At 43.1% G+C, this 27,474-nt stretch overlaps 1 protein-coding gene across 1 annotated transcript in view; it reads left to right on the forward strand.

Annotated features, from left to right (window-relative positions):
• DENND4C (DENN domain containing 4C) overlaps nucleotides 1–27,474 on the forward strand; it is a 90,882-nt gene that overhangs the window by 25,066 nt on the left and 38,342 nt on the right. Inside the window, exons 3-11 of the mRNA XM_083718214.1 lie at nucleotides 151–403; nucleotides 2,645–2,714; nucleotides 5,057–5,226; nucleotides 6,426–6,667; nucleotides 13,100–13,166; nucleotides 15,555–15,613; nucleotides 17,275–17,419; nucleotides 19,596–19,771; nucleotides 25,485–25,585. Of these exons, the coding sequence (XP_083574340.1) occupies nucleotides 151–403; nucleotides 2,645–2,714; nucleotides 5,057–5,226; nucleotides 6,426–6,667; nucleotides 13,100–13,166; nucleotides 15,555–15,613; nucleotides 17,275–17,419; nucleotides 19,596–19,771; nucleotides 25,485–25,585 (1,283 nt within the window). The remainder of the gene's footprint in view (nucleotides 1–150; nucleotides 404–2,644; nucleotides 2,715–5,056; nucleotides 5,227–6,425; nucleotides 6,668–13,099; nucleotides 13,167–15,554; nucleotides 15,614–17,274; nucleotides 17,420–19,595; nucleotides 19,772–25,484; nucleotides 25,586–27,474) is intronic.

Consider the following 27,474-nt stretch of genomic DNA (forward strand, 5'->3'; position numbering starts at 1 on the left):
GGAATTCTTTCAGTATTCCTTGAGAATCATTATTTGTGCTTGAAAGGGATCCTATTGAGAAGGGTATATAATTCTATAATAGTGCACTGGCAAATAATTCCATACTGTATGTGAAACGTTCCTGTGTCTGTTATTCCTCCCTGCTTGCAGAGTTTTATACGAAGGGAAGGAACGTTTGATCCCGGGCTGTGAGGTGATCCAGGCTACTCCCTACGGCCGTTGCGCAAACGTCAACAACAGTTCGGCAAGTTCCCAGCGAATCTTCATCACCTTTCGGAGGGCTCCCCCGGTGCGACCGCAAAACTCCTTGGCCGTTACCGACATCTGCGTCATTGTAACCAGCAAAGGAGAAACCCCGCCTCATACATTCTGCAAAGTCGATAAGAATTTGAATTGTGGCATGGTGAGATTAATACGTTGTCGTCTGAAACTTTGGCTTTGTAATGGGGTGAGGGGGCAGAAATGCTTTGGGGGCTTGTTGCTTCTACTAAAAAATTTTCCCCAATAATAATAATAATAATAAAGTATTTATTGCACTCTTACCTAGTGTACTTAACTCTGAGTACAGTTTGCGTCACTTCATTTTCCACAGCTCTGTATTTCTTCCTTCTTCCACTTCTGTTACCAGAATCCATATCTATGAGATAGCCAACTCTCTCTCTCTCTCTCTCTCTCTCTCTCTCTCTCTCTTAAGAACAGGGTAGGAGGGAAGAGTTGAACTTTGGAAGACTGCTGGTGTTATAGTGATAAAAAGTAGCTTTTACTTTTGTCATGAATAACAGCTGAGCTATTAAAGTGGAAGTGAAAGAAGTTGATTTTACTGTTGCCGTTCTTCGTTTGTGAGTTATAAGCCAGTTGCAAAAGTCCCCAGTGCCTTAAAAATAAATATATTGCTGTGTTTGTGGTGATATACATGAAAGTAAAACGCCTTTTCAAAGTAGTTTTTCAGATAACGCTACTGAAGTATAGGCACAGGGTCAGTAGAATCCAGTTTAGAACATATTGGTGTGGGGTTGAATTTTAGCACTTTTCTGAGTCCCTGAAACTGTACCATACAAGACAGAGCAGAACTAGTCTTTCCTTCCCTTTTTACCATAAATATACAGATCAGGAGTGAAGCGGGAAGAGATAAAACACTATGCTGAGATACTTTACATGTCTATTTTCATAAGCGGAGGCCGTTCTAAATAGGGTAAATTGAATGTATTGAATAGCATAGGTGAAATATGCAACATTTAAAGGTGAATATGGAAACCATGAAAGGGGAGGACAGGAAAGTCAGTTGATAAAGTAACTTATGATTTATGTTAACATTTGCAAAGTTTTTTTCTTCGTGAAAAATTAATAAGATTTTTTTTTTTAAAAAAAGAAAACCTTTACCACCCTGGTGTGGATCCAGTTAGTTTATTCTTCTTAATTTCCTTTTTTTTTTTTACCTTGTCAAATTGGTCCAAATTTCTTTTGTTTTTGGAGGAACTGCTGTTTCAATGGCGGCTCCTGAGGCAGTTTGCTGAGGGTCTTGATCGCACTGTATGTCTGCTCTTGATTTTTTTTTGGAGCTCCGACAGCTCCTTCCGGAACCCGAACATTTTATTTCTTTTTTTACATTTTATTTCAACATCCAATCCTCACTTAGTCATTCTTTTAGACTTCCATCAGCATGCCTGACAATTCTCCGTATTATCTCTTCATCTCACATTTCTCAATTTTATATTGCACTCTAACATTCTTAATCATATCATATTTTTAAGCAATATTTCTATCAATATTTTTCACAGAGCTTCTTGAAAACCAACAAGTATTAATTGTTCATCACAAACATTTTTGATATACTCTGTAAATTTCTTCCACTCCTCGGTGAATCTCTGGTCTCGTTGGTTCCTAATTCTCCCCGTTAGTCTATCTTTTGTTGGAAGCCGCCCCAGCCAGATGGGCGGGGTATAAATATTATTATTATTATTATTATTATTATTATTATTATTATTATTATTATTACTATTATTCATTAGATTGGTTTCAACTAGGGCCAGGGCCTTTGCAACACTGGCCCGGACGTGGTGGAATGCTCTGTCACAAGAGACTAGTGCCCTGCGGGACTTGACATCTTTCCCCCTGGCCTGCAAGACAGAGCTGTTCCGCCTGGCCTTTGGTTTGGACTCAGTCTGACCCTTATGTTTCCCTCCCCTTATGGTCTTAATTTATCAGCTACTTTAAAATGAGGCTGCATTTTAAATTGCATTTTAACCTGTATTTTAAATTAGGGGGTTCCCTCCCCTCTTTCCCCCCCATTATGTTTTTACTGTGAATTTTATTGGTGTTAGCCGCCCTGAGCCTGGCTCTGGCTGGGGAGGGCAACGTATAAATAAAATTATTTATTTATTTATTTATTTATTTATTTCACCTGTCCTGGTAGGTTGGTTTTTTTTTTTCTATGGTCTTACATCTAAAGACTGACTGCAGCATCAGCTGGTGACTTCAGTAGAATCCGGCCACTGATATATGTGCAGGCGTGAACAATTTTTTTGGTATGCAATTGGCTCTGGGAGGGTTTTGAAAGGCAAGCCATTCTCCTGTGATGTTTGGTGCTTTCTCTTTCTCCCACGCACTGACTTCGGTGATGATCTAATTTTTGGTACCTTCGCAGTGGGGTTCCAGTGTATACCTGTGTTACAAGAAGTCCGTTCCAGCTTCGAACTCCATTGCATACAAAGCTGGTAAGTTATTTATTTCCATATACTGCAGGTAATATTAGCACTGATTTAAATTTACTTTGGGATGCAGGTGGCGCTGTGGTCTAAACCACAGAGCCAAGGGCTTGCCAATCAGAAGGTCAGCTGTTTGAATCCATGCGAAGGGGTGAGCTCACATTGTTTGGTCTCTGCTCCTGCCAACCTAGCAGTTTGAAAGCACGTCAAGTGCAAGTAGATAAATAGGTACCGCTCTGGCGGGAAGGTAAACGGCATTTCCGTGAGCTGCTCTGGTTTCATCAGAAGCGCCTTAGTCATGCTGGCCACATGACCCGGAAGCTGTCTGTGGACAAACGCTGGTTCCTTCGGCCTATAGAGCGAGATGAGCGCGCAACCCCAGAGTCGTCCGCAACTGGACCTAACGGTCAAAGGAACCTTTACCTTAAATTTACTTTAAATTACTTTGCCGCTTACCAAATTTGCCGGCTGGGATTTCTTGATGCTAAAGAGCTTCCACTACTCCACCTTAAACACCATCCACCTCATTGAATAAAGACGTTTGATTATACATTGTTCTTTGTATTCTGCCATCCTTCCTCCACTGAACTCAGAGCAGTATACGTGGGTTTCTCATTGCGCCCTGCCCCCTTTTATTCCTTTCATCACCTCGAGTGAAGATTTGAACCCGGGTTTCTCCAGAACACTATTCGACCCACTGGATTTCATTTCAACCGAAACGAATTTTGCAGAATCTGCAAAATAAATGATTTAGAAATTGTAAAGCCAGAAAGGACTATGGATGGAGAAGCTTGGAAGTGTGTTCACAGTTCCGTGAAGGAGCAGCAGCCAGGAATAACTGGGGAAACTCTGTTTATTGCCCCAAGATGTTGCTCTTACCCCAAGAGTTCCTTACAAAATAACAACATGGGAAGCATGGGGTAAGGTGAACGGGCCTGTCGGCATGGAATCGTTGGCCAGTTAGCACTGAGCCAGCAGATGCAACAGGACTTTTTCCTCCCTGCTCATCTGTTCCAGAGGTTCGGCTAGTGCAACCATTCTGACTCCTTAAGGCAAATGGGCAAACACAATAGCTTGTTTTTTAATGTTCCAGCGTGCCATAGCAAAAAGCACTGATCATAGAGGTGTTGGCTTTCTCCTTTGGGGCGAATTTATAATGTAACCGTTTTGAATGGCACAAGCGATACGATAATCTTTATTATCATTGTCCCATGCAGAACAACGGAATTGAAAAAATCTACACCAGACATTCAAAAACCAACACGCCTGCTATCTCAGCTATCCCAGCCTTGTTAACCCCCTAAAAACTCTGATATCCCATAATTAAATACAATATACTCCCATAGAGACTACCTTACACTGTGTTTAAAACCAAAATTGTATTTGGATTGAAACTGTTTCTCAGGCTGCTAGTCCTAGTCTTTATAACCCTGTACCTTCTTCTAGAAGGCAGAAGCTGAAAGAGATCATTTCCAGGGTGCACACTATCCTGCGCTATCTCTGCAGCTTTCTTATGACACCTGGAAATATAGATTTGATCCAAGGTGATCCAATCGTTGCTTGGAACTTTTATGCAGCCTCCCTTATGGCTTAAAGCCAAATTTTCACTTAGAAGCAGAAGTTCATGATACATGGCTGCCTAAATGGTTGTTTTTTAAAAAAACCATAATGGTTTTGAATTTTGTTTTGCAACATGCTTTCCAATCACGTTATGTGGATTAGTCATGGGTTTTTGCTCCTGATACCATACAGCCTTATCCAGGTTTTTTCTTACTTTGTGAGTGCAACCCTTAACTCCCTAGTGCTGATCACTGGTGATGGGGTAAGGTGATTTATGGTGTCTGCTGGCAGAAAAGAGCACTGGTGGTACTGGTGGGTTCGACTCTGGAGAGGTTCAGCTTCGGTGGGCTATAAGCTCCAGCTGTTGGTTCTCCTTCCATCAGTAGGCATTGCCAGGCTTCAAAACAGGGCACTTCTGGTGAGGAGCAGGAGAATTGCAACCTTTTGGATCCCAAACCCTGTAGATCCCCCAAAGGGTTTGACCCTCCTGCCCCTCAGACTGCCTGGAGGTGGTGAAGCAAAAAAGAGAAGGACCCCTGTCCCATTTTTGTGCCCCCATCCCTGGCTAAGATGAATGTCCTTCAAATGTGGGAGAATCATAGAATTGTGGAGTTGGACAATGAGGATCATCTCTTCCAACCCCCTGCAATTCAGGAATCTTTCGCCCAGAATGAGGCTCGAACACATGACCCTGGCCATTTAACATTGCTCTATACGTATATTCTGTTATCTCCATACAGAGTAAGATAACGCGAAACATGCTTGTATCTCATTGTTTTCCCTTTGGAAAGGCTTGATATTCAGATACCCAGAAGATGACTATGAGTCATTCCCCTTATCAGAATCTGTACCTCTCTTCTGTCTTCCAATGGGGGCCACCATTGAATGCTGGGACCCTCAAACCAAATACCCGCTGCCTGTATTCTCAACATTTGTTCTGACTGCCTCAAGTGCAGAAAAGGTATGTCTTGAGAACCATAGCATTCTGTTTTCATATGTCACAGTTAGAATCTTCTGTTTTCCTTTCTTTTTTGTATATCAAAGCCAAACCTGCATAGTTCCTTGACCTGTAAAATTGTTGTATTGCATCCCGGTTTAATATACATGGTAGATAATATTTTACTCCAGAAATGGTGATGGTGTTGTTGTTGTTGTTAATAATATGCTGCTCACCTGACTGGGTTTCTCCAGCCACTCTAGGCAGCTTCAAACAAATTAAAAGCATTAAGCACAGTAAACCATCAAATATTAAAAAAAAATCCCTAAACAGGGCTGCCTTCAGATGTCTTCTAAAAGTCAAATACAGTGGTACCTCTGGTTGCGAACAGGATCTGTTCTGGAGCCTCATTCAAAACATGAGCAGAATGCAACCTGCGTCTGCATGTGCGCGGGTCGTGATTCACCGCTTCTGCGCATGCGCGTGATGTCATTTTGAGTGTGCGCGAGTGGCGAAACCCAGAAGTAACGCTTTCTGGTACTTCTGGGTCGCTGCGGGACACATCCTGAATACATTTAACCTGAAGCAAATGTAAGAAGAGTTATGACTGTAGTTGTTTATTTCCTTGACATCTGAAGGTGGGGTGTTCCATAGGGCAGGTGCCACTACCGAGAAGACCCTCTGCCTGGTTCCCTGGAACTTCCCTTCTCTCAATGTTAATGGGCCCTAATAATAATAATAATAATAATAATAATAATAATAATAATAATAATAATTTATTATTTATACCCCACCCATCTGGCTGGGCTTCCCCGGCCACTCTGGGCGGCTTCCAAAAAAATATTAAAATACTGTAATACATCAAACATTAAAAGCTTCCCTAAACAGGGCTGCTGCCTTCAGATGTCTTCTAAAAGTCTGGTAGTTGTTGTTCTCTTTGACATCTGATGGGAGGGCGTTCCACAGGGCGGGCGCCACTACCGAAAAAGCCCTTTGCCTGTTTCCCTGTAACTTGGGATACCAGCTACTGATTTCACTTTGGGGTCCTATAGCACTGTTGTATCCCACTTTGAGCTTTACCTAAATCGTGTATTCTAGCAATCTTGGGAGTGGGCGAATAGAAGAATATCTCTTTCTTTCCATGTTTAGAGATTCAAGATAACTCCCTTCTCCTCCAGTTGCTGGAGGTAATTATTTACGTGGCTCTCCCTCCCCTCCTATAGGTGTACGGTGCTGCTATCCAGTTTTACGAGCCTTACTCGCGAGAGCTGCTGTCGGAAAAGCAGCACATGCAGCTGGGCCTCCTGACAGCTGTTGAGAGAAAAGTGGTTACCTCAAAATCCATAAATTCCAACAAGTGCATCTGCCTTCTGTCACACTGGCCTTTCTTTGAAGCCTTCCGAAAATTCCTCATGTTCATCTATAAGCTTTCCGTGTCTGGACCGCATCCTCTTCCCATTGAAAAGTAAGTAGGAAGTCTTCCAAGTCTGCTCCTTGTTTTCACGGCTTTTGCGAAAATGAGGGACGGTTACGCGAAGGTGCTCATTCTGGTATTCTTATTGCTAAGCTGTGGCGCATGCTGTGAATTACTGCTGTGGTTTTCCACTGCCAAGCCATTGCACACTGAAAAGGCATCTGGGTTTTATTTTGTCTCTTGTGCTGCATGTGAGTAGATGTTTCTGTAGGATAGGGATGGCACAAAATAGGAGCTGGTTATAGACCACACGCAGGTGGCGCTGTGGTCTAAACCACTGAGCTTCTTGGATTTGCCGATCGGAAGGTTGGTGGTTCGAATCCCCGTGATGGGGTGAGCTCCCGTTGCTCTGTCCCAGCTCCTGCCAACCTAGCGGTTTGAAACCACGCCATTTCAAGTAGATAAATAGGTACCGCTCCGGCAGGAAGGTTAACAGCATTTCCATGTGCTCTGGTTTGGTGTTCCGTTGCGCCAGAAGCAGTTTAGTCCTGCTGGGCACATGACCCGGAAAGCTGTCTGTGGACAAACGCCAGTTCCCTCGGCCTGAAAGCAAGATGAACGCCACAACCCCATAGTCGCCTTTGACTGGACTTAACCGTCCGGGGTCCTTTGCCTTTAGGAGCCAGTTCAGATGTCAGAAGTTTTCTGCTTCCAAGAGTGTGCGCACATGTGCATATTTGTATGTGCATATACGCTTGCATGCTTGAAGATTTCAAAGTGAAAGCAGCAGAGTTGGAGGAGATCTCCTTTTGTGTCTTGCTGTGCATTGCTGTGCTGTTAGGGAAGAAACAAAACCTGCTGCTAAGTGGCCTTGTGCTGTTTCCATTTCCTGTTAGCTTTGTGTTAAAAGGTCAGAAGAACAGGCCAGAAGCTGGCGTCACCAACTAAGTTATTATTGCCATAATAGCCATGGCAATATCAGTACTTCATTCTCTGGACTGGAAATGCTGTCCTGTTAGTTCTACAAGTGCCACAAACGTGTACCATATTTTTCTGTGTTTAACACTCCCCCATGTATAAGACAACCTCTATTTTTGGGGACTCCAATTTAAGAAAATGGGGGGGATGGCCCAGAGTTATTGAGCTTTTTTTGGGGGGGGGGAGAATGCCAAAAATCAGTAACTCAACTGACAAACGCTACAAATTGCAAGTGTCACCGAAGCCACCGAGTGCCTGCCTGTTTGCCAACAGCAGCCTGCAATCGCATGCCCAATTGCCACAGCGATAGCCAATCCACATCAGCCCTTGCCGCAGCCACCAAAACACCGCTGACAAGCTCCTGCTCACGGCTGCAACCAATAGCCCATCTCCCCACCTCTGCACTATCCGTGTATAAGACGACCCCTGATTTTTAACATTCGTTTACAGTAAAAAAAACCACACCCTCGTCTTATACATGGAAAACTGCATTATATGAGTTGCAGGTGGGAAGCTGCAGTGAATTTAGAATTGCCATCTGTTTATCAACTGCCACCACCAGTAGGTTTCGAAAGGGTCCCAAATGCCACGTCTTGGAGGAGATGTTAACAGACAGTGCAAACAAACCACATTGGGTGTCACCTTGAGGGTGCGATGGAGGCCTCACCATCATTCCTCTTGCACTTAGTCAACTTCACAGGACATGTTTTACCCCTTGTGCTCTAGTCATCGCCCAGCCTTGCCTTACCCATTTTATGAGCTCCTGATCTGGAAACAGCACAGAAGAGAAAAATTCATGCCATTAGTTTCTTTCCATTACAGTTCATCAGGAGCTCAGTGATGCAGAATCTGAGTACACGGTGGCTCGGAAACAGAGAGAGAGAAGTTAGATGCAGGAAGGCTCTCCCCTCTCTCTCGTGGGTGATAACCATGTTTGTCTATATCTGCATGACAACGGAACCACTGATAGTATTTTTCAACAAATGGGGTTTATTTAAAAGTTACATAAAAGTTTGTGACAATATAAAATCCGTGGCAGCCTAAAAAGTAAGGGGAAATGCGTGTGCATCTTATGGAGAGAATGCAGGCTGTGCAGCTATCGCTGAAGCCAGAAGAGCAAGAGGGATCAGTGCGCACCGATCCCTCTTGCTATCCTGGCTTCAGGGATAGCCTCCCGAAGCCTCTTGAGCGCAGCCGGAGCGCTCCTGCCTCTTCACTCAAGAGGCTTTGCTTTGTTTCCTTGTTTCTTGTTTTCCTCCTCTAAAAACTATGTGCGTCTTATGGTCGGGTGTGTCTTATAGAGCGAAAAATACGGTAGGATACTGATTTTGCTTGGCCCATCTGTTTGTGTGTTTTTTTAAATAAATAATATTTATTAAAGTTTTAAAGGTTACAGAAAGAAGAAAGAGAAAACACCAAATTGCACAAAAACAAGACAACACATCACAATAAGGGGAAAAAACAGAAAAATAGAAAAAATTTAAAAAAACCACAACGAACCTTCCCATAACTTATCTTTCATTTGCTTGTTTCCTTGACCTCCTCACACCTCCCTTTTTTGTATTCTAGTTCAGTTAGCTATTTCAGCAAATCCTTTCCATCTTTCCCAGTTTTTGTCCTATAATTTATCTTAATGTAATGTAACTTTACTTTCCCTCCTTTCACCAATTAACAGTCTATTTTTTCTTAATCCTTTATAACATTTCTGCTAAAACCACATAACTTCATTCCAACATCCCTTAATTTTACAATGTTTCTGTAAGTAAACTTTAAATTTCTTCCAATCTCCTTCCACCGACTCTTCTCCCTGGTCTCGGATTCTGCCAGTCATTTCCGCCAGTTCCATGTAGTCCATCACCTTTGCTTGGCCCATCTGGTCCATTGCTGCTGACTTGCACTGGCACCAGTTTTCTAGTGTCCAGCCTTCCCCAACCTAGTATCCACCAGTTGTTTGGGGATTGAATATTTTCATGGAGCTGGTAGAAGTTGTTGTCTGAATTATCTGAATTATCACCTGATTGGCATACAGCCTCAGCTGCCTGAGGTTATCCTTACCTATTTCCTTTTAAATAGAGATTCATTCTGGGACCTTTTGTATGCAAAACCTATGTAATGTCACTAATCTGTGGCCTCTCTCTCAGACTCAGTGCAGGGAATACATTTCCTTTAAGATCAGAATAATTATCAGGCAGATTTGAAACCTACAGAACTGGTCGCCTTTCTGTTTGTGGCAACATCCCAAACAGTAGCCTGACACTGGAAAACAATCTTATTCTGGAACAATGGATGCAAAGGATTTTGTACACAACCTTAATGGAAAAGATAACTCAGACTAAAATTGCAAAAAAGAAAAGAAATAAAAACCCCTGCACAAAAACAAGTACTCAGGCAAATTTATTAATACTTGTCATTGTTTTATTCATTACATAAGCAACCAGTACCACTCAAATAATCCACTAGCTACACAGGGATAACAATATTTAAAAAATTCCTTCCAGTAGCACCTTAAAGACCAACTAAGTTTGTTCTTGGTATGAGCTTTTGTGTGCATGCACACTTCTTCAGATACACTGAAACAGAAGTCACTAGACCTTTATATGTAGTGAGAAGGTGGGGAGGGGTATTACTCAGAAGGGTGGTGGGAATGGGTGATTGGCTGATAGGTGTGGTAGACCTATTGACGACTGTGAACGACTGCAATTGGTCTTATGCGGGGGGGGGGGGGGAGAGCAACGGATGAGATGGCCAAAAATAGATTCATCATGTATAATGAGATAAGAATCCAATGTCTCTGTTCAGACCAGGTCTCTCCATGGTTTTAAGTTTGGTAATGAGTTGCAATGCAGCAACTTCTCTTTCCAGTCTATTTCTGAAATTCTTTTGTAATAAGACAGCTACTTTGAGATCTTGTATAGAATGTCCTGGGAGATTGAAGTGTTCTCCTGCTGGTTTCTATGTCTTGTGATTCCTGATATCAGATAGTTATGGATTGACGTTCTCAGATGACTATTGAATTGAAAAAAGAAATAGGATATAGTACAAAATAATAATGTAATATGGACAAATGAACAATGGTTCTCCATTGGTTACCTGAAACTAGGAGGCAAGGTGGGCTAATAGGTTCTCGTTATTCTTCTTGTCAAAAATGTAACATACAAATACTTTGGAATCCAAGGTATGCAAGATACGCTTGCATTTTGGAAAACCATAAATAAAAATTAAAAGAATCATTAAATAAAATGCAAGTTTGTTAAGGTTGCCTGATTACGTATAGAATAAATATTTAGTGCCTTTAATATTACTGTGGTGTGGCGAGTCTGGCAGGTACAGCTTTTCTTAAGTCCTGCAGAGAAGCACCCTGAATTGTTTTTAATTAAAATCTCAGAACTTTCTCCAGTGCAGAATCTGGCCACTGCAGGTACTTTGGAATGATTTTATTTATCACAGTTATAACATTGGTCATAGGAAAATATAAAAAACTATTTGTCAAAGTGAGGTATGTGCCAGCAGAATAGTTTGCCGGAGTGATTTATTCAGAAAGTTTGTGTGTTTCTGTGTGTGTGTGTGCGCGCGCGCGCGCTGATAGAGGTTTAAGTAGGAATACTATGCAGCTCTCCTGAAACAAACGAAAGAGACGGTGTTAAAAACCTTGCATTTACAATTTCTTGTGCACTAAGGGACTTGAGATCAAAGGAAGTCATACTCCAATCTTAATTAAATCAGAGCTATTTTCCAGCTATGCTTAAATCGGCTCTTAGGCTTACTCTTGAGCAGTAATATTTTCAGGTGCGAAGATGGTTGTTGCAGGAAGCACAAACTTAAAAATAAATCTTCAATCCATGTTCTAAGGAAGGAGGAAAATTCTTTTCTTACCTTAGTCTCAAGTGTTGTTTCAAGGGATAATTCTGAACATGCAAATGAACAATATATAGGTTTTGATTTTCTGGGTAGAGTAGCAGACCTAGCTGGTTACTCAGATGCCTGGAATCATTTGCCATCATATTGATAGATGTTACACTGATAGTGCGTTGAATGTGAAATCAGGAAATTTCCAGTGGGTATGTTTGGGTTTTTTAAGGATCACATAGACAGATGTGACACATTCCTTAGTGGTACGGGAGCTGAATAATATTGTTATCCTGAAAGCCAATACTTAGATAGGGCAGCAAACCTCTCCCTGGCAGCAACGATCAAAGACTAAGAAACATTAGGATAGCATGGCAAAATATATTTGGGTGGGTTTAGGCTGTTTGAGTTTTTAACTTACATAACATCAAGCCACACTCACAGTGATAGGCATTCTGTTTGGGTCATGCAGCTGTGAGTATATGAAGTCAATTTTGGGACATTTTTCTAATTTGAAGGATAGGATAGGAAGGAAGCAGCAACCTTTTAAGTACCATAATGACATCAAAATGACCAGGATTATTGCATCAAAATATATCTTAAAAAACTGAGAACTAAACATTAGTGATTTCTATTAAACTGAGTTCAGGTGTGCCCTTTTTAAATTAAAAAATACAGACAGTTGCAAAAGCGTTGCCAAGTCCACCTTTCCTCTTCTCTCTGTATACTTTCCTGAATATACCTGTTTTCTGCTTATTTCCCTGCATGTGGTCATTTTTATCCGCACTGTCTTCTGAGACGGTGTGTTGATTCCTTTCTTGTTGTCGTCTTTGAGTGTCATCTTTCAGAACTTGGAAGCTCCTGGCAAGTAGTCCTGCCACCCTTGACTTTCACTTGCAGATCCCCGTGACACGCTGAACAATTTGAAATAAAAATAAAATAAAAATAAAAATTTGTCCAGTAGCACCTTATAGACCTACTGGGCAATTTTTAATTTTTTATTTTGACTGCATCAGACCAACACTACCTGAATACTGAACAATTATTAGTGGTCTCATTCTTTTCACTAAGCACACGACCAAATGAAAGCAAGTTCTCATGATCTAACAAGACCCTTTTGGGATTTCTTGATCTTTCCTAAGCACCGTATTTTTCGTTCTATAAGACGCACCAGACCACAAGGCACACCTAGTTTTTAGAGGAGGAAAACAAGAAAAACAATATTCTGAATCTCAGAAGCCAGAACAGCAAGAGGGATCACTGTGCAGTGAAAGCAGCAATCCTGCGCAGCCTGCATTCGCTCCATAAGACGCACACACATTTCCCTTTACCTTTTAGGAGGGAAAAAGTGAGTCTTATAGAGCAAAAAATACAGTATTTATGCAAGTGCTTAGCTCTTTAAGTGCTGACGTTTAGCAGCTTAAATAAGCCTCTGAACTGGAAAGGTGAATTTACCTTTAGTCGTTTGAAAGAAGTGCTCCTCTTTGCATCATTTAAAAACTGTGAAATTTCAGTTGTGCTATGAACGTGGCTACTAAATTCATTTGGCATGTTTACATTCAATATATTTTTTTAAAAATCCTTTTTAAAATAGTGAGTGTGCTTTAAATTCAGACTTGATGGTTTTGAGATGACAGATATCTATAATTGTCTTTGCAGGCACATATCCCACTTTATGCACAACATACCTTTCCCTTCTCCCCAAAGACCAAGAATTCTTGTGCAGGTAAGTAAGTTAAATACTTTGAGCGCCCTAGGAATGCTGCTTAGTATTGTAGTGCTGCTGGGACTTCCGTGTTGAATTGCTTTGTATTACGTAGAATCATACAGTTGGAAGGGACTGTCCCATATGGGGATTGAGCCAGGGCCAAATTTAGGTTTGATGAGGCCCTCAGCTCCTGAAGGTAATGGGGCCCTTTCTATGTCCAGCTGTCCTTTGTCAACAACAAATTGTCGCTGTTTTTTGTGTTGAATATATGCTATATGGTAATTTATGGACCTCATAGGTATCTAAAGGCATTTGCACATAACAAAATATGTACTTTATCAAAGTAATTGTTGAACTGAAATACAATTAAGAAGAAGTGTATTAATAGTGAAATACAATTAAGAAGAAGTATATCAATAGTGAAATAATTATTAAGCTCTGTATGTAGGTTTTATTTTACAGTCATACCTCGGGTTGAAGTTGCTTCAGGTTGAGCACTTTCGGGTTGCGCTCCACGGCAACCTGGAAGTAACGGAAGTGTTACTTCCAGGTTTCGCCACTCACGCATGCGCAGACGGTCAAAATGACGTCATGCGTGGAAGCGGCGAATCGCGGCACGAGCAGACGCGGGTTGCGTTCGCTTCAGGATGCGAACAGAGCTCTGGAACTGATCCCGTTTGTATCCAGAGGTACCACTGTATTTGTTTTTTATCTTATATTTTGGAAATGTACATCCAGGTTTTTTTCCTTTAAATTTTTTTGGGGCCCCAAGGGAGTGGGGCCCTAAGCTACAGCTTGTTTTGCTTATACAGTGGTACCTCGGGTTAAGTACTTAATTCGTTCCGGTGGTCCGTACTTAACCTGAAACTGTCCTTAACCTGAAGCACCACTTTAGCTAATGGGGCCTCCTGCTGCTGCCGTGCTGCGGGAGAACAATTTCTGTTCTCATCCTGAAGCAAAGTTCTTAACCTGAAGCACTGTTTCTGGGTTAGCGGAGTCTGTAACCTGAAGCGTATGTAACCCGAGGTACCACTGTACGTAAATCTGGCACAGGATCGAACATACGACCTTGGCATTAACAGCACCTCGCTCTAACCAACTGAGCTACCCACGAAAGTTAATCTCAATAAGCAGCCTGAGGTGTAAATGATATACAGTGGTGCCTCGCAAGACGAAATTAATTCGTTCCGTGAAGCTCTTCGTATAGCGGTTTTTTCATCTTGCGAAGCAAGCCCATTGACAGCTTAGCGGATTAGCGCTATTAGTGGTTTAGCGGCTTTTAACGATCAGCTGTTAAGCGGCTTAGCGGCTTAGGAAAAGGGGGGGGAACCCCGAAGGAACTCGGAAGACTTTTTCGTCTTGCAAAGCAAGCCCATAGGGAAATTCATTTTGCGAAGCGCCTCCAGAACGGAAAACCCTTTCGTCTAGTGGGTTTTCCGTCTTGCGAGGCGTTCGTCTCGCAGGGCACCACTGTAGCAAACGGGACAGTATATAATAGACTTAATCTGTTAGCGCAAGGCTTTTCCATTTGTGCAACGTAACTTTCCCATTTTCTTCTCGCCATTCTTTCTCTGCACCCTCCCTAACCTGCTCTGGAGGGTGGGGGGAACCCCAAAAACAATTTAGAGAGCACACAGAGAAAGGAAAAGGAGGAAAATTTCTGTTCCACAATCTACCGTATTTTTCGCTCTATAGGACGCACTGGACCATAGGAGGGGGAGAATAGGGAAAAAAGTGTTTTTTCTTGTTCTCCCCTTCTAAAACAAGGTGCATTCAAGGTGCATTCACCTGAGCTTGTGGGGCTGGTGGTGGGGGGAAGTGCTGCTTTCCCCCACCGTCAGCCTCAAAGATCCCTGAAGCCTTTGGAGCGCAGCCCTACAGAGGCTTTGCACGCAGCAATCCCCAAGCTAGAACAGCCTGGCTAGCCTCTGCAGGACAGCAGGGTGAAGTCACCCGGCTGCCCTGGAGAGGCTTGGCGTGCAGCCGTCCCCAAGCTAGAAGAGCAAGATGGAGCCCTCCGTCTCGCTGTTCTGGCTTGGGAACAGCCTTGCTAGCCTCTGCAGGACAGCGGGGTGAAGGCACCCCGCTGCCCTGGAGAGGCTTTGCGCGCAGCCATCCCCAAGCTAGAACAGCGAGACGGAGCGCTCCGCAGCGCTCCGTCTCCCTGTTCTGCCTTTGGGCTTAGCGGCACAGCCTGCATTTTTGGAGGGGAAAAAGTGCGTCCTATAGAGCGAAAAATACGGTAAGCTCCTCCTGCTGCTGCCACAGCAAGTGTGTTGGACGCCTCCCAGGGTCTTCCCGATCCTACATTACCGTGTGACGCACATGCCTCACACATGGTTGATTAGAACGCTTACATGAGTTTTCTGTCGGCTCACTAATATTTGTGCATTTGTCGTTTTACAGCTCTCTGCGCATGATACGTTAATACTGTCACAACCGGTTGCTACGCCCTTGCCACTCAGGTAATGATAGTTGATAACTCTGAAAAGCGAACAAATGTTTGAAGATACTGTGTGTGTGTGTGTGCACACGTATTTATCTATTTATTAACTTGCTATATGTGCATCATGGGACACGGGTGGCGCTGTGGGTTAAACCACAGAGCCTAGGACTTGCCGATCAGAAGGTCGGCAGTTCGAATCCACACAACGGGGTGAGCTCCCGTTGCTCAGTCCCTGCTCCTGCCCACCCAGCAGTTCGAAAGCATGTCAAAGTGCAAGTAGATAAATAGGTACCACTCCGGCGGGAAGGTAAACGGCCTTTCTGTGCACTGCTGTGGTTTCCCAGAAGGGGCTTAGTCATGCCGGCCGCATGACCCGGAAGCTGTACACCGGCTCCCTCGGCCAATAAAGCGAGATGAGCGCCTTGCTGGGCTTCACTCTTGCTTCCCTCACAGTAAACAACAGTGGCCCACACTACAGTGGTATCTCGGTTTTGAATGTCTCCGTTGATGAACATTTCAGTTTTCGAATGCCGTAAACCCAGAAGTAAATGCTTCGGTTTTCAAACACGCCTGTGAAGTCGAACATGCCACGCAGCTTCCGCTGAGTGCAAGATCCTGAGGCCTAGCTGTCCGCTATTGAGTTTTCTGCTTTTGAACGTTTCAGAACTCAAACGGTCTTCCAGAACAAATTACGTTTGAATACTGATGTACCACTGTACTGGGAAATTATTTTCCCCTTTACCAGTGGACAGCGACTTACTAGGTTTGGGTGATGTATTGATATATTGCTCCAAACCAGTTTGAAGTCCATATCATGCTAGTAGTTTTGTAATTTTTGACCTGGCAATATATCGCAAATTGTGATGTGTGTGTATGTTTGTGTGTTATGCAAAAATCACAATGTGGGCAAAACCGTGAAGGCAGCCAGTGCCCCTACATAGCTCCATCCTTATTTCAGATATTGTGATATATTGGTGTACCACAATGTTCAGCTGGCGATATGTCACAAAGTTGAAAACCAGATATTGCCTGGCCCTAGCCTCCACTATGGATGCGGGTGGCGCTGTGGGTTAAACCACAGAGCCTAAGACTTGCCGATCAGAAGGTTGGCGGGTCGAATCCCCGTGACGGGGTGAGCTCCCGTTGCTTGGTCCCTGCTCCTGCTAACCTAGCAGTTCAAAAGCACATCAAAGTGCAAGTAGATAAATAGGAACCGCTCCAGCAGGAAGGTAAACGGCGTTTCCATGCGCTGCTCTGGTTCGCCAGAAGCGGCTTAGTCATGCTGGCCACATGACCCAGAAGCTGTATACTGGCTCCCTCGGCCAATAAAGCGAGATGAGCGCCGCAACCCCAGAGTTGGCCACGACTGGACCTAATGGTCAGGGGTCCCTTTACCTTTACTAGCCTCCACTATAAAATCCTGTCATACATTTAACAAAAACTTCCACTGCCCGGTGTAGCAGGGTGATTTGGGGTGGGGATGGGCGAAATTGGTCTATCTGGCAGTACATCCTTGCCTCACATAGGGTATAACTTGAGCTGCCGCAGCACAACCAGATACTTGCCCTGGGAAAGGACAGAACTGACTTGCGACGCTGTCCAGCACAATGCGTTCTGTTGATAGCTGTATAATGACGAATAACTAACATTGCGCTTCTGAATCTTCTGATTGCATTCTAGTGGAGCAAACTTCAGCACTCTGCTCATGAATCTTGGACCAGAAAACTGTGCCACTTTACTCCTCTTTGTGCTGCTGGAGAGCAAGATCCTGCTGCACTCTCTCCGACCAGCTGTGCTGACTGGAGTAGCGGAAGCAGTGGCAGCTGTAAGTATGACATGTTCTCCTTTAAAGCTGAAATAACAGTATTTCTCTAGACTTTGGAGCAGCCCTTTAATTACAGTAGGCAGCCTATTCTATTGCTGGCCTCACATTTTCATGTTTCATTTTGCTGACTCGTACAAGGTTTTAAAAGTTAGACAGCTTTGTGAATTAATCTCTCCCTCTCTATCTCCCGCTGTTCTTTTTTCCTTCCTTTCTTCCTTTCTACTGTTTTCAGAACTAATGTAGTACTTGACCATCTAATACAGGGGTCAGCAAACTTTTTCATCAGGGGGCCGGTCCACTGTCCCTCAGACCTTGTGAGGGGCCAGATTATATTTTTTGGGGGGAAGAACGAATTCCTATGCCCCACAAATAACCCAGAGATGCATTTTATATATAAGCACACATTCTACTCATGTAAAAACACGCTGATTCCCGGACCGTCTGTAGGCCAGATTTAGAAGGCGATTGGGCCGGATCCGGCCCCCAGGGCTTAGTTTGCCTCCCATGACAATTGAAGAGATCAACCTACTTGTGGGGGAAATATGCAAAGTCCTAGACAGCAGTAATTTTTACTACTTGGATGGGGAGAGCTCAGGCACAGTTGGAGAAGTAGATTGTTCAGCTTCAGTTACCTAGAGGGGAAGAATTTTATACTAGAGTAGTCTTAAGTGGTTTTACAGCTTTTTGCTGTTAAGGAACGTTTAAGCATCTGAACAATTGCAGATTGTGCTTTTCTATATTTGCAAAATTGCAAAATTGGGAGAGCCTAGGTAGTCCTGAATCCATCATCCGGATTCTTGCAAGCTGTTCGTTCATTTTTTAAAATGTTGGTGGCAAGGGTTTTGAAACAAGTCTTTAGACTGGTAGAATACCACAGATGTATCTAACTGGTGCCTTTCCATGAACACAACAGCTTTTGATTAAATGGAGCTGTCTGGTGACAGAAGGGAGGCAGTTTTTGCCTATCCCCCCCCCCACAACTGGTCTGGAGGGTCTGTGGGAGATGGGAAGGGAATAGGCAAAAATCGCCTCCCTTCCTCTTCTATTGATGTGTGCCTCGACTGAAATAACAGCAGAAGGAACACCAGCTGGATTACACCCTCGGAAATGTTGTTTTCAAGAGCAATTAAAGATAAATTAAATGAAACATGACATATTTTTTAACATGCATGGTGTCTAGTGATCTTGAAGGATAACACCTATGTATCATTTTTTCGGTTCTGGATTGTTAGTTTCACTGACGTAGGTAAGAGAAATGAAGAATGCAGTTGACATCTTAGGGCTCCAAATTCTTTTTTATCTTAGTGTGCCTTTGAAAGGGGAAGATATAACTTCCTCTTTCAAGGCATATGATAGTCACTGTTTAAAAATAATTTCAAAGGCAGTTTTCATAGTATCTCTCCGTTTATAGTCTAACCAAAGTTAATGACACATGGCCCCTTATCTTTAAAATATTTTAATGCTTAAAAAATGCATTCTCTACTTTTAAGAAACTGTGTGTTGCAAAAAAGAAGAGATAGCCATGTCCGATTTTTCTTTTCATTTCCCCTCCCTCTACCTTTGCGTGTCTGTAGCTCTAACACTTCTTTTATTCGTCCTGTGAATTGTGCATCTCGGTCAAACCATCTTATTTTTACTTTCTGCAGCTCAAAGTGAATGGTGAATTACTTCTTAAATGATATTCCTATCCATGAAGAAATCACAGGATTTTGAAAGGGGAAAATGCTTCTCTTATTTGAGCGATATGATGATGATGTTATTTGAGATTTATTATTATTATTATTATTATTATTATTATTATTATTATTATTATATTTTATTTTTATTATTATTATTACCATCATCATCATCATTACAATTATTCTGCCAAATACATGCCAAAATGGCTTGTTAACTGTTTTTGTGCATTTGTTGATACTTGATGTTTGTTAACTGTTTTGTCTATATACCCAAACCTGCCTTGAAGCTAAATTTTCTGTTTTTTGGACTTGCAGGAGCGTTGGCAATTATCAAAACAACAAATTTGGATCTCTTATATACAGTTTTGAGTTTGCTATTCTATAATGTTGCTGCTGCAGTTCTTGCTGTGATGGTCCGTGTTACGAGAATGACTTGACGCTACATCACTTTTCATTTATGTTTTAATACATGGGTTTCGTTTTCATTTTTCCTTCAGATGATTTTCCCATTTCAGTGGCAGTGTCCCTACATCCCCCTCTGTCCTTTGTCTCTGGCAACGGTGCTCAGTGCTCCCGTCCCATTCATAGTTGGAGTTGACTCCCGATACTTTGATCTGTATGACCCGCCACAAGATGTGGTTTGCATTGACTTAGATACAAACATGGTGTACATGTAAGTGGTTGTTTTCCCCCCAGTTTTTGTTTATATCCTCTGTTTTTTTGTGTTTGTATGTCTCTCTGTGTTTTAAGGCATTAATGTGAATTTGAATGTATTTATTTTATCCATTCAATCCAGTGAATTGGCCTTAAAATAGATCCAAAGTCCGTTAGATTCCTGTAAGTCATTTGAGTTGAATACTAGGCCATTCTGTTTGCTTTTTGGTTTCCGTCTGCTCCCTGCTGCCCCAACTGTAGCTGTAGATGCCCTTTCCTGAGTTTTGGGAGTAGTTTGGTGAATGGTACTGAAGGAGTGAGCTGCGCTTTCATTTTTAAGATGAGTTTTAGAGGGGAGCCTCAGAAGCCCATCTGTGTGTGGCTTCATGCAAACTGCTCTTGATCCCAGGCTTACTGTATTTTTCGCTCTATAAGACGCACCCAACCATAAGACACACCTGCTTTTTAGAGGAGGAAAACAAGGGGGGGAAATATTCTGAATCAAATGTTGTTGAAGAGGCTTTGCGTGGCTATCCCTGAAGCCAGAACAGCAAGAGAGATTGCTGCGCAGCAATCCCTCTTGCTGTTCTGGCTTCAGCGATAGCTGCGCAGCCTGCATTCGCTCCATAAGACACACAAACATTTCCCCTTACTTTTTAGGAGGGGAAAAGTGTGTCTTACAGAGCGAAAAATACGGTAAAACAGAAAAAAACTCAGATACAGTTGAAAGCATGTCAAAGATTAGAAACCAGTTGAAAACCAAGTCTTGGCTTCCAAAAGGCAAATATTTGTTAGTGGGCGGCATCGGAAGGTGGTGGACTCTCCTTCCTTAGAAGTTTTTAAGCAAAGGTTGAGTGGCCATCTGACACAGATGCTTTAGCTGAGATTCCTGCAATGCAGGGGGTTGGTCTAGAAGGCCCCCGCCATTCCTTCCATCTCTACAATTCTGTGATCTCATGGTCTAAATGTCCTGGCCTCTGCTTCTGGCTACACGGTTGTTACTTGACCAGCAACGACACGGTGGAGCTTTGAAGGCGCAGATGTCATGGCCTGTACCACGAGCTGTTATTGGCCTTCTGAGAAATGGTCAGAGCCAATGGGAGTGGAGTCCATTCAAATACCGTATTTTTCGCTCCATAAGCGACCATAACCATAAGATGCACCTAGTTTTTAGAGGAGGAAAGGGGGAAAGCCCCGTTTTTTTGGGGCTCAGCTCACAGTTGTGCAGCGTCTTTTGCAAAGGGGAAAAGCCCCTTTTTTGAGGATCAGCTCAAAGTTGTTGAGCTTACTTTGCAAAGGGGAAAAAAAATCCTGTTTTTATGGGGTTCAACTCACAGTTCTGCAGCTTCTTTAGGAAAGGAAAGGGAGCTGCTTCTACAGTTTCCAGACAGGTAATCTAAACAGCCAGTCCCATGTTGCTGGGAAACAAACAGCCTTCATCTGCAGAACATTCAACAATGGAAGCCTGGGCAAGAGGCCGGCAAGGGAGCCAGCGATCGACCACACATTCGCTCCATAAGACGCACAGACATTTCCCCTTCCTTTTTAGGAGGAAAAAAGTGTGTCTTATGGAGCGAAAAATACAGTAACTGTTTGCTCTAATGTAGTTCTAACATCACTTGGGAGGGTAGTGTATGCATCCTCACAATTTCTTCTCCGGGTCAGTTTTTTGGGGGGTAGTGGAAGGGAGACCACTGGGGCAGCCACAGGGTGGTCTTTGGATTGGAGTGAGTTGCAAGGGGATGGGGGGAGTTCTGAGCAAACTGGGGGGGATGGTGTTTGGTGAAACAGAGTGGGGGTTTTAGCAGGTAGGCTGGGATGGGGCTGAAGGAGCAGTGAAGGGATGGGTGTTTGGGTCAGATGTAAAGGGAGGGGGCTTGGTAACAGATTAGGGTAGGCAGGGTTGCAGAGTAACGGGAGCAAGAGTGGCAGCCTCTAGTTGCATGTATTTGCCTGTGACTGTGCGCTTGATCTGGTGCAAGACCTGTGTTCAAAACGATAAAGCCACATTACAGTTAGTGCTACTTTTAGTACAAATCAATGGGCTGCTTTAGAGCTGACACCGAACCATGGCTTGACGTGGTGAGAATGATCTAGAGCAGTCTTGCCCTTGGCCTGATCCAACAGGGATCTTCTTACACAGCTTGCCTGGTAGTCCCCAAACAACACCTTGTTTTTTTCAGGACAGAAAGTCAACAGAAGCAGAAGACCTAAACTGCTTCTCAAACACAAGGATAAACCTGTTAGTCCACAGTTTTATACTGGGGAACCCGTGAACGACTCTAATATCTGGAGTTCTGTTAAAATACAGTATAGGATACATGCCCAGAAATGGCCTCATGGGGAAGTCCAGCAGGCCAAGATTGGTTCATGGGCTGGAATTTCCACACACCTGACCTAGAGAGACAACCCCCCCCCCCCCGCCAAGGACGTGAAGGTCTCTTGCCTTGCATCAGGGAACAGTGCAATCCTGCAAAAGGTCAAAGGCAGTTCTGAACACAAAGTGCAAATGAACCGCAACATAATTTAAAATTAACACCACCAACACCAGGAATAAAGTCCTTATGTGATTGTACTAAAACAGGGGTCGGCAAACTACTGTCTGTGGGCCAGATATGGCCCGAGGGGGTCGTTAAACTGGCCCCTGGCCCTTGCCGCCCGCTCGGTCAGTCCCCGTGTGGAGCTAAACTGGCGTGCTGTGGCGGTTGCTCCGCGCAGGGACTGACTTCTGGGATGCAGCCCCGGCTTCCTATTGGCTGCAGGAAGCTCCTGCAGCCAATAGGAAGCCACAGATGCCGCCTCTTCCCCCGCCATGGCTCCGAAAGTCAGCGGTGAAAGAGCAACGGGCATGTGCGCATGCGCACAGGGGTGCGCGCTCCTGCGCACGGCCGATCTGGCCCACCAGTGGAAAAGTTTGCCGACCCCAGTTCTAAAATTTCTGCAGAAGCAGAAATGGCCACTGGGGTCAGTTTATTGTTGGGCTTGAGACTGGAAAATAAAATAGATAGTACCCAAGTGATACAATATGATATTCATTCATATGAAATCCTCTTTTTAAAAAGGGGAACTTCCTGTGACAGTTCTCTTCCCTACAAATGGTATATATTCTGGGTTAGAAAGAAACAAATCATTAGGTTAGGGTGTTGTGATAGCCAGGTGTAAATTCTTGTGAGCGTTTCTTGCTTTGAAAGCTTTTATTTTTGGGTGTCTATCAATGAATTTTCATATGTTATGTTTTTTAAAGAAATATCTTTAATGGTTTTATAAAATAAATCACACAATTAACAATTTTTTAAAATATTAAAGATAAAACAAGATTCTTCTGACTCTTAGGACCTCCCTCCTCCCCTCTGTGGGTCCTTTAAATATCTTAATCAACTGCATATCGTAGTTCATCCGAATCAGATTCCTCCAAAATATCCAAAGTCTTTGTAACATTTCAAGGGTTATTCAAAACCTGCCAAAGAGTTCAAGTGTCTACAGTGTTCTTTTAAAAACAACCTTTTTGTCCCATTCTCTGTTGAAGTTTTGATCCTCCATCTCTGTTTTGATCTAGCCATCTCTGCGTGTCACATGTTATGTTGGTCACAAAAAAACCTTTTCCCCACAGTTTGCAATAAATGTTAAGTTTGATACTTGCCCGTGAAACATTAGCTCTTTCTAGAAAAATACATATCCATGCCTTTAGAGAAAACACTTATCCAAATTACAGATAAATTGTTGAGATTGCAAAACTGTTATTTGCACCTTTTAAAACACGGTTAAAATAAAGCGTTTAAACTACCTGTGGCACAATTCTTGATCATTTTTGCAGCGAGGATTAAGTCGGCCAACAAACGAATAGCTTAATGTTAATTGGAGCTAGGTGACATTAACTAAAACACAAAGTATTATGTAAAGAAGCATACAGATCTTACATTGGTCACCGCAAAATTACCCAGGAACAGTTGCCAAGATGACCTTGCGTTGAGGAAAAGGAAGAATAGCACTTCTCAGAAAAGCAAAGCGCTGTCACAGATAAGACACTTGTCACAGATAAGCAGGTCTTGTGTGTGACTCTGATGCTACCAACTATACCATAGTGATGGAGGCATTACTGAGTGCCAGAAAAACGTTGAATAGCTTTCATTCATCAGACGGTCCTCTTCATTGTCTGACTTCAGTTGCTTTCAGAGTCTATTAACAGAAGTGACAATGAGAAGCTGTTCGTGTGCAGATATTGGGCGGGTCGATAGGTCGTTTCCCCCCTCATATTAGTTTTTGTTGCTGCTGAAGACTGCCTGCTGGTTAATTGCAGGGTTCCCCTAAATGCATATCGGTGTCAGGGAGAAGCAAGTATTCTTCTAAAAGCCCTGATATCATTCTTGTAGGGCTTTCTCTCCATCTCACCCATTTTAAGAACTGAATGCAGCTGTGAATAATCTAGCCTCTATATCTGAATACACCTCTACATTTAACTGTTGGCCTTAGCAATGGTAACACATGACATTAAGTATTAATCCGTATCCCGGTTCCCCCCCCCCTTTTTTAAATGTCACGCACTGTGGTTTTCTTTTGTTTTCTGAAGTGCAGTTTTATTTCTCCTAAATGTTCCAAAACCTTCCTCTCAAGCACCAGGAGGAATATAAAAAGCTGAGTTTATTTTTGCCAGTCAGGTACTCGCTGATGCCCAATCCCAGTATTGGTCACGATCCCAAAAAGGATTATGTGCATATGTTAATGAGCTGCACACAGCCAGAATTATATTTCTGCATTTTTGATGTAGCTTCCCTTGCAGAAGACACATGCCTCATTTTAAGCAGCAGAGAAACTGTGAAGCTCTATACTGCAGCTGTGTGTGTTTCACAAACACTAATTATTTAGATCCTGCCCTTGATCTTGCGTATAAAGGAGCGGTTCCCACATTTGCATGCATAGCGTAGGTTTTGTGTGAAATGATGGCATGCTGATGGACACAACAGATTCCAGCAATTATTTCCCCTCCCTTCCAGATGCAAATAGACTCCAACTCCCATCAGTTCTACCAAAATGCCCAGTGGTTTCAGATGTTGGGAGTTGTGGTCCAGCAGTTCCCCACTCCTGGATCCTGGATCAAATTATTTATTTTTGATTGACAGTCTGTTCCCAGTCTGCAAAAAAACATGCTTGCTTCTTTCTGACACCGGACTTAATCTCAGAAAAATAACAGCATAGTCATTCATCATGGTTTTGAATATTTTCAGTTCTTGCAGTTATAATGGTTTAAAGGCATATATGAAAAATGAAAACACGTGAATCTGTTGCCGTGCACGTTCAAGACTCATTAAAATTAAAAGTCCAGTGAAGGTACAAAATTGTATGCCTGCCAAATTTAATTGTACCTGAGTGATTCCCTCCTTCCCCGACTGGAGGGGGAAATCAGTTAAAATGTGGAAAACGGTTTTTAAAAATGCAGACACTGAAATAAGATAGGGAACTCCGTGTTGGAATACTGCCCGAATCAAACTTAAATAAAATTTGTGCGTTCTGGGATTAGATCCAAATTCAGTTAAGAGAGCTCTATCGCTTTTTCACAAAACCCAATAGCTGCTACCAGATGTTTCACTTCGAAAAAACAAAAGGTGCTCTGGCGTGTGGGAGCGTTATAATTTCTTTTCTTCTTGGGCGTTAAGAAATGCTAGAATAAAGCAATACATTTTCCACCTTGAAGCATATATCCGTTTTGATTTGTGTGTGTTTTCTCAATCATGTAGATCAGATGATAAGAAGAGCATGAACTGGAAGCAGCTTCCTAAGAAGCCATGCAAAAACCTTCTCAGCACCTTAAAGAAATTGCATCCACAACTGGCATTAGGTAAACCATGGTGTAGAAGGAGAATAAAATTGATTTAAGCAAAAGAAGATAATTATAATGGTAGTGTTATAAGAAAAAAACCCTGTTCCTTTTCTCTTATGGGGTATCCAAGAGGGCCCAGGGGTGTGAACGCTCATCCCCCCCCCTTTCTGGACACAGCCCAGGAGGAAGGAGCGGAACCAGTTCTTCCAACTCCCAGCTCCTCTAGATGGTCCAGAAGGATGTTATGGTCAATGGTATCAAATGCCGCTGAGAGATCCAGCAGAACTAGGAAACAGCTCTCACCTTTGTCCCTAGCCCACCGGAGATCATCGACCAGTGCGACCAAGGCAGTTTCAGTCCCATGATGAGGCCTGAATCCCGACTGGAAGGGATCCAAATGGTCCGCATCCTCCAGACATGCCTGGAGTTGTTCAGCAACCACCCACTCAATCATTTATCCGTTTTAGACCTCTATGTAGTAGCAATTGCCCCAACATTGTCCTGTTCGCCTCTGTATAGTTCCATCCTTAATTTCATACATTGTGGCAGATTGCAATGTTTAGCTGGTGATATTGTGAGGTTGAGCTAGTTATCACAGTGTTGAAAACCAGATATCGCTTAGCTCTTACACTAATTCGTGATATATTGTCAGCTCAAATACGATGAAACAATTATCACAATGTGAACTTCAAACCGATTTTGGACGATATATCAATACAGTGATACCTCAGTTTTCGAACGTCTCCATTGACGAACATTTCGAACACACCTCAGAAGTCGAACATGTCACGCGGTTCTGCTGAGTGCAGGGTCCTGAGGCGTAGCTGTCGGCTATTGAGTTTTCGGGTTTCGAACGTTTCAGAACTCGGAACGGTCTTCCGGAACGGATTACATTCGAAAACCGAGGTTCTACTGTTTATCGCCAAGCCCTACCAGAGACTAGCTTCCCTTTATTTGTGAGCCAGGACTTGTGGTTTATTTGGAATTTGATGTTTATACCTAGGAGGAAACAAACCATGGGCTCTGGTTTGCATGGAAGTGAAACCAATCTGGTTTGTTTTCTCCCTGGTGCCAACAGCAGGAACAAAGCAGGACGATTTGAGTAGCATGCAAAAACATGCTGGTAATGATATTTTTTAAAACTATACTTTGATATGAAGTGTGAACTCGGCTGGTAATATAGAAGGAGTTAAATTTTAGAAGGGGTTAAATTACTACTGGGACGCGGGTGGTGCTGTGGGTTAAACCACTGAGCCTAGGACTTGCCGATCAGAAGGTCGGCGGTTCGAATCCCCACAACGGGGTGAGCTCCCGTTGCTCGGTCCCTGCTCCTGCTAACCTAGCAGTTCAAAAGCACGTCAAAGTGCAAGTAGATAAATAGGTACCACTCCGGCACAAAGGTAAACAGCGTTTCCGTGCGCTGCTCTGGTTCGCCAGAAGCGGCTTAGTCATGCTGGCCACATGACCCAGAAGCTGTACGCCGGCTCCCTCGGCCAATAAAGCGAGATGAGCGCCGCAACCCCAGAGTCGGTCATGACTGGACCTAGTGGTCAGGGGTCCCTTTACCTTTTACCTAAATTACTACTGCCCGTGTACTTACCCTGCAGAATCAGTAGGGGAACTTCTTCTCTTCCTCTTCTTGGTTCTTATCAAGAGCTGTTGTTTCTATCTGCAGTGAAACTGCTTGCTTCCACACACATGGAAAAAAGCCATGGTGCATTACAGCTAAAACTCTTCTTTGCACACATTTTCCCGTGACGGGTAGAAAGTGCCAGGGTGGTGATTGCAAAGGAGATTTCCTTTGCTGTGTGTTTAGGAAAGAACACATTTTGCTATTTACTGAAGTCTATATTTTTAATGCATAGTGCCACGCATAATGCTAGTTTCAGTAACCTCACTGACTTAGC

Source organism: Podarcis gaigeae (assembly GCF_964106915.1).
Source record: "Podarcis gaigeae genome assembly, chromosome: 17".
Lineage (NCBI taxonomy): Eukaryota > Metazoa > Chordata > Lepidosauria > Squamata > Lacertidae > Podarcis > Podarcis gaigeae.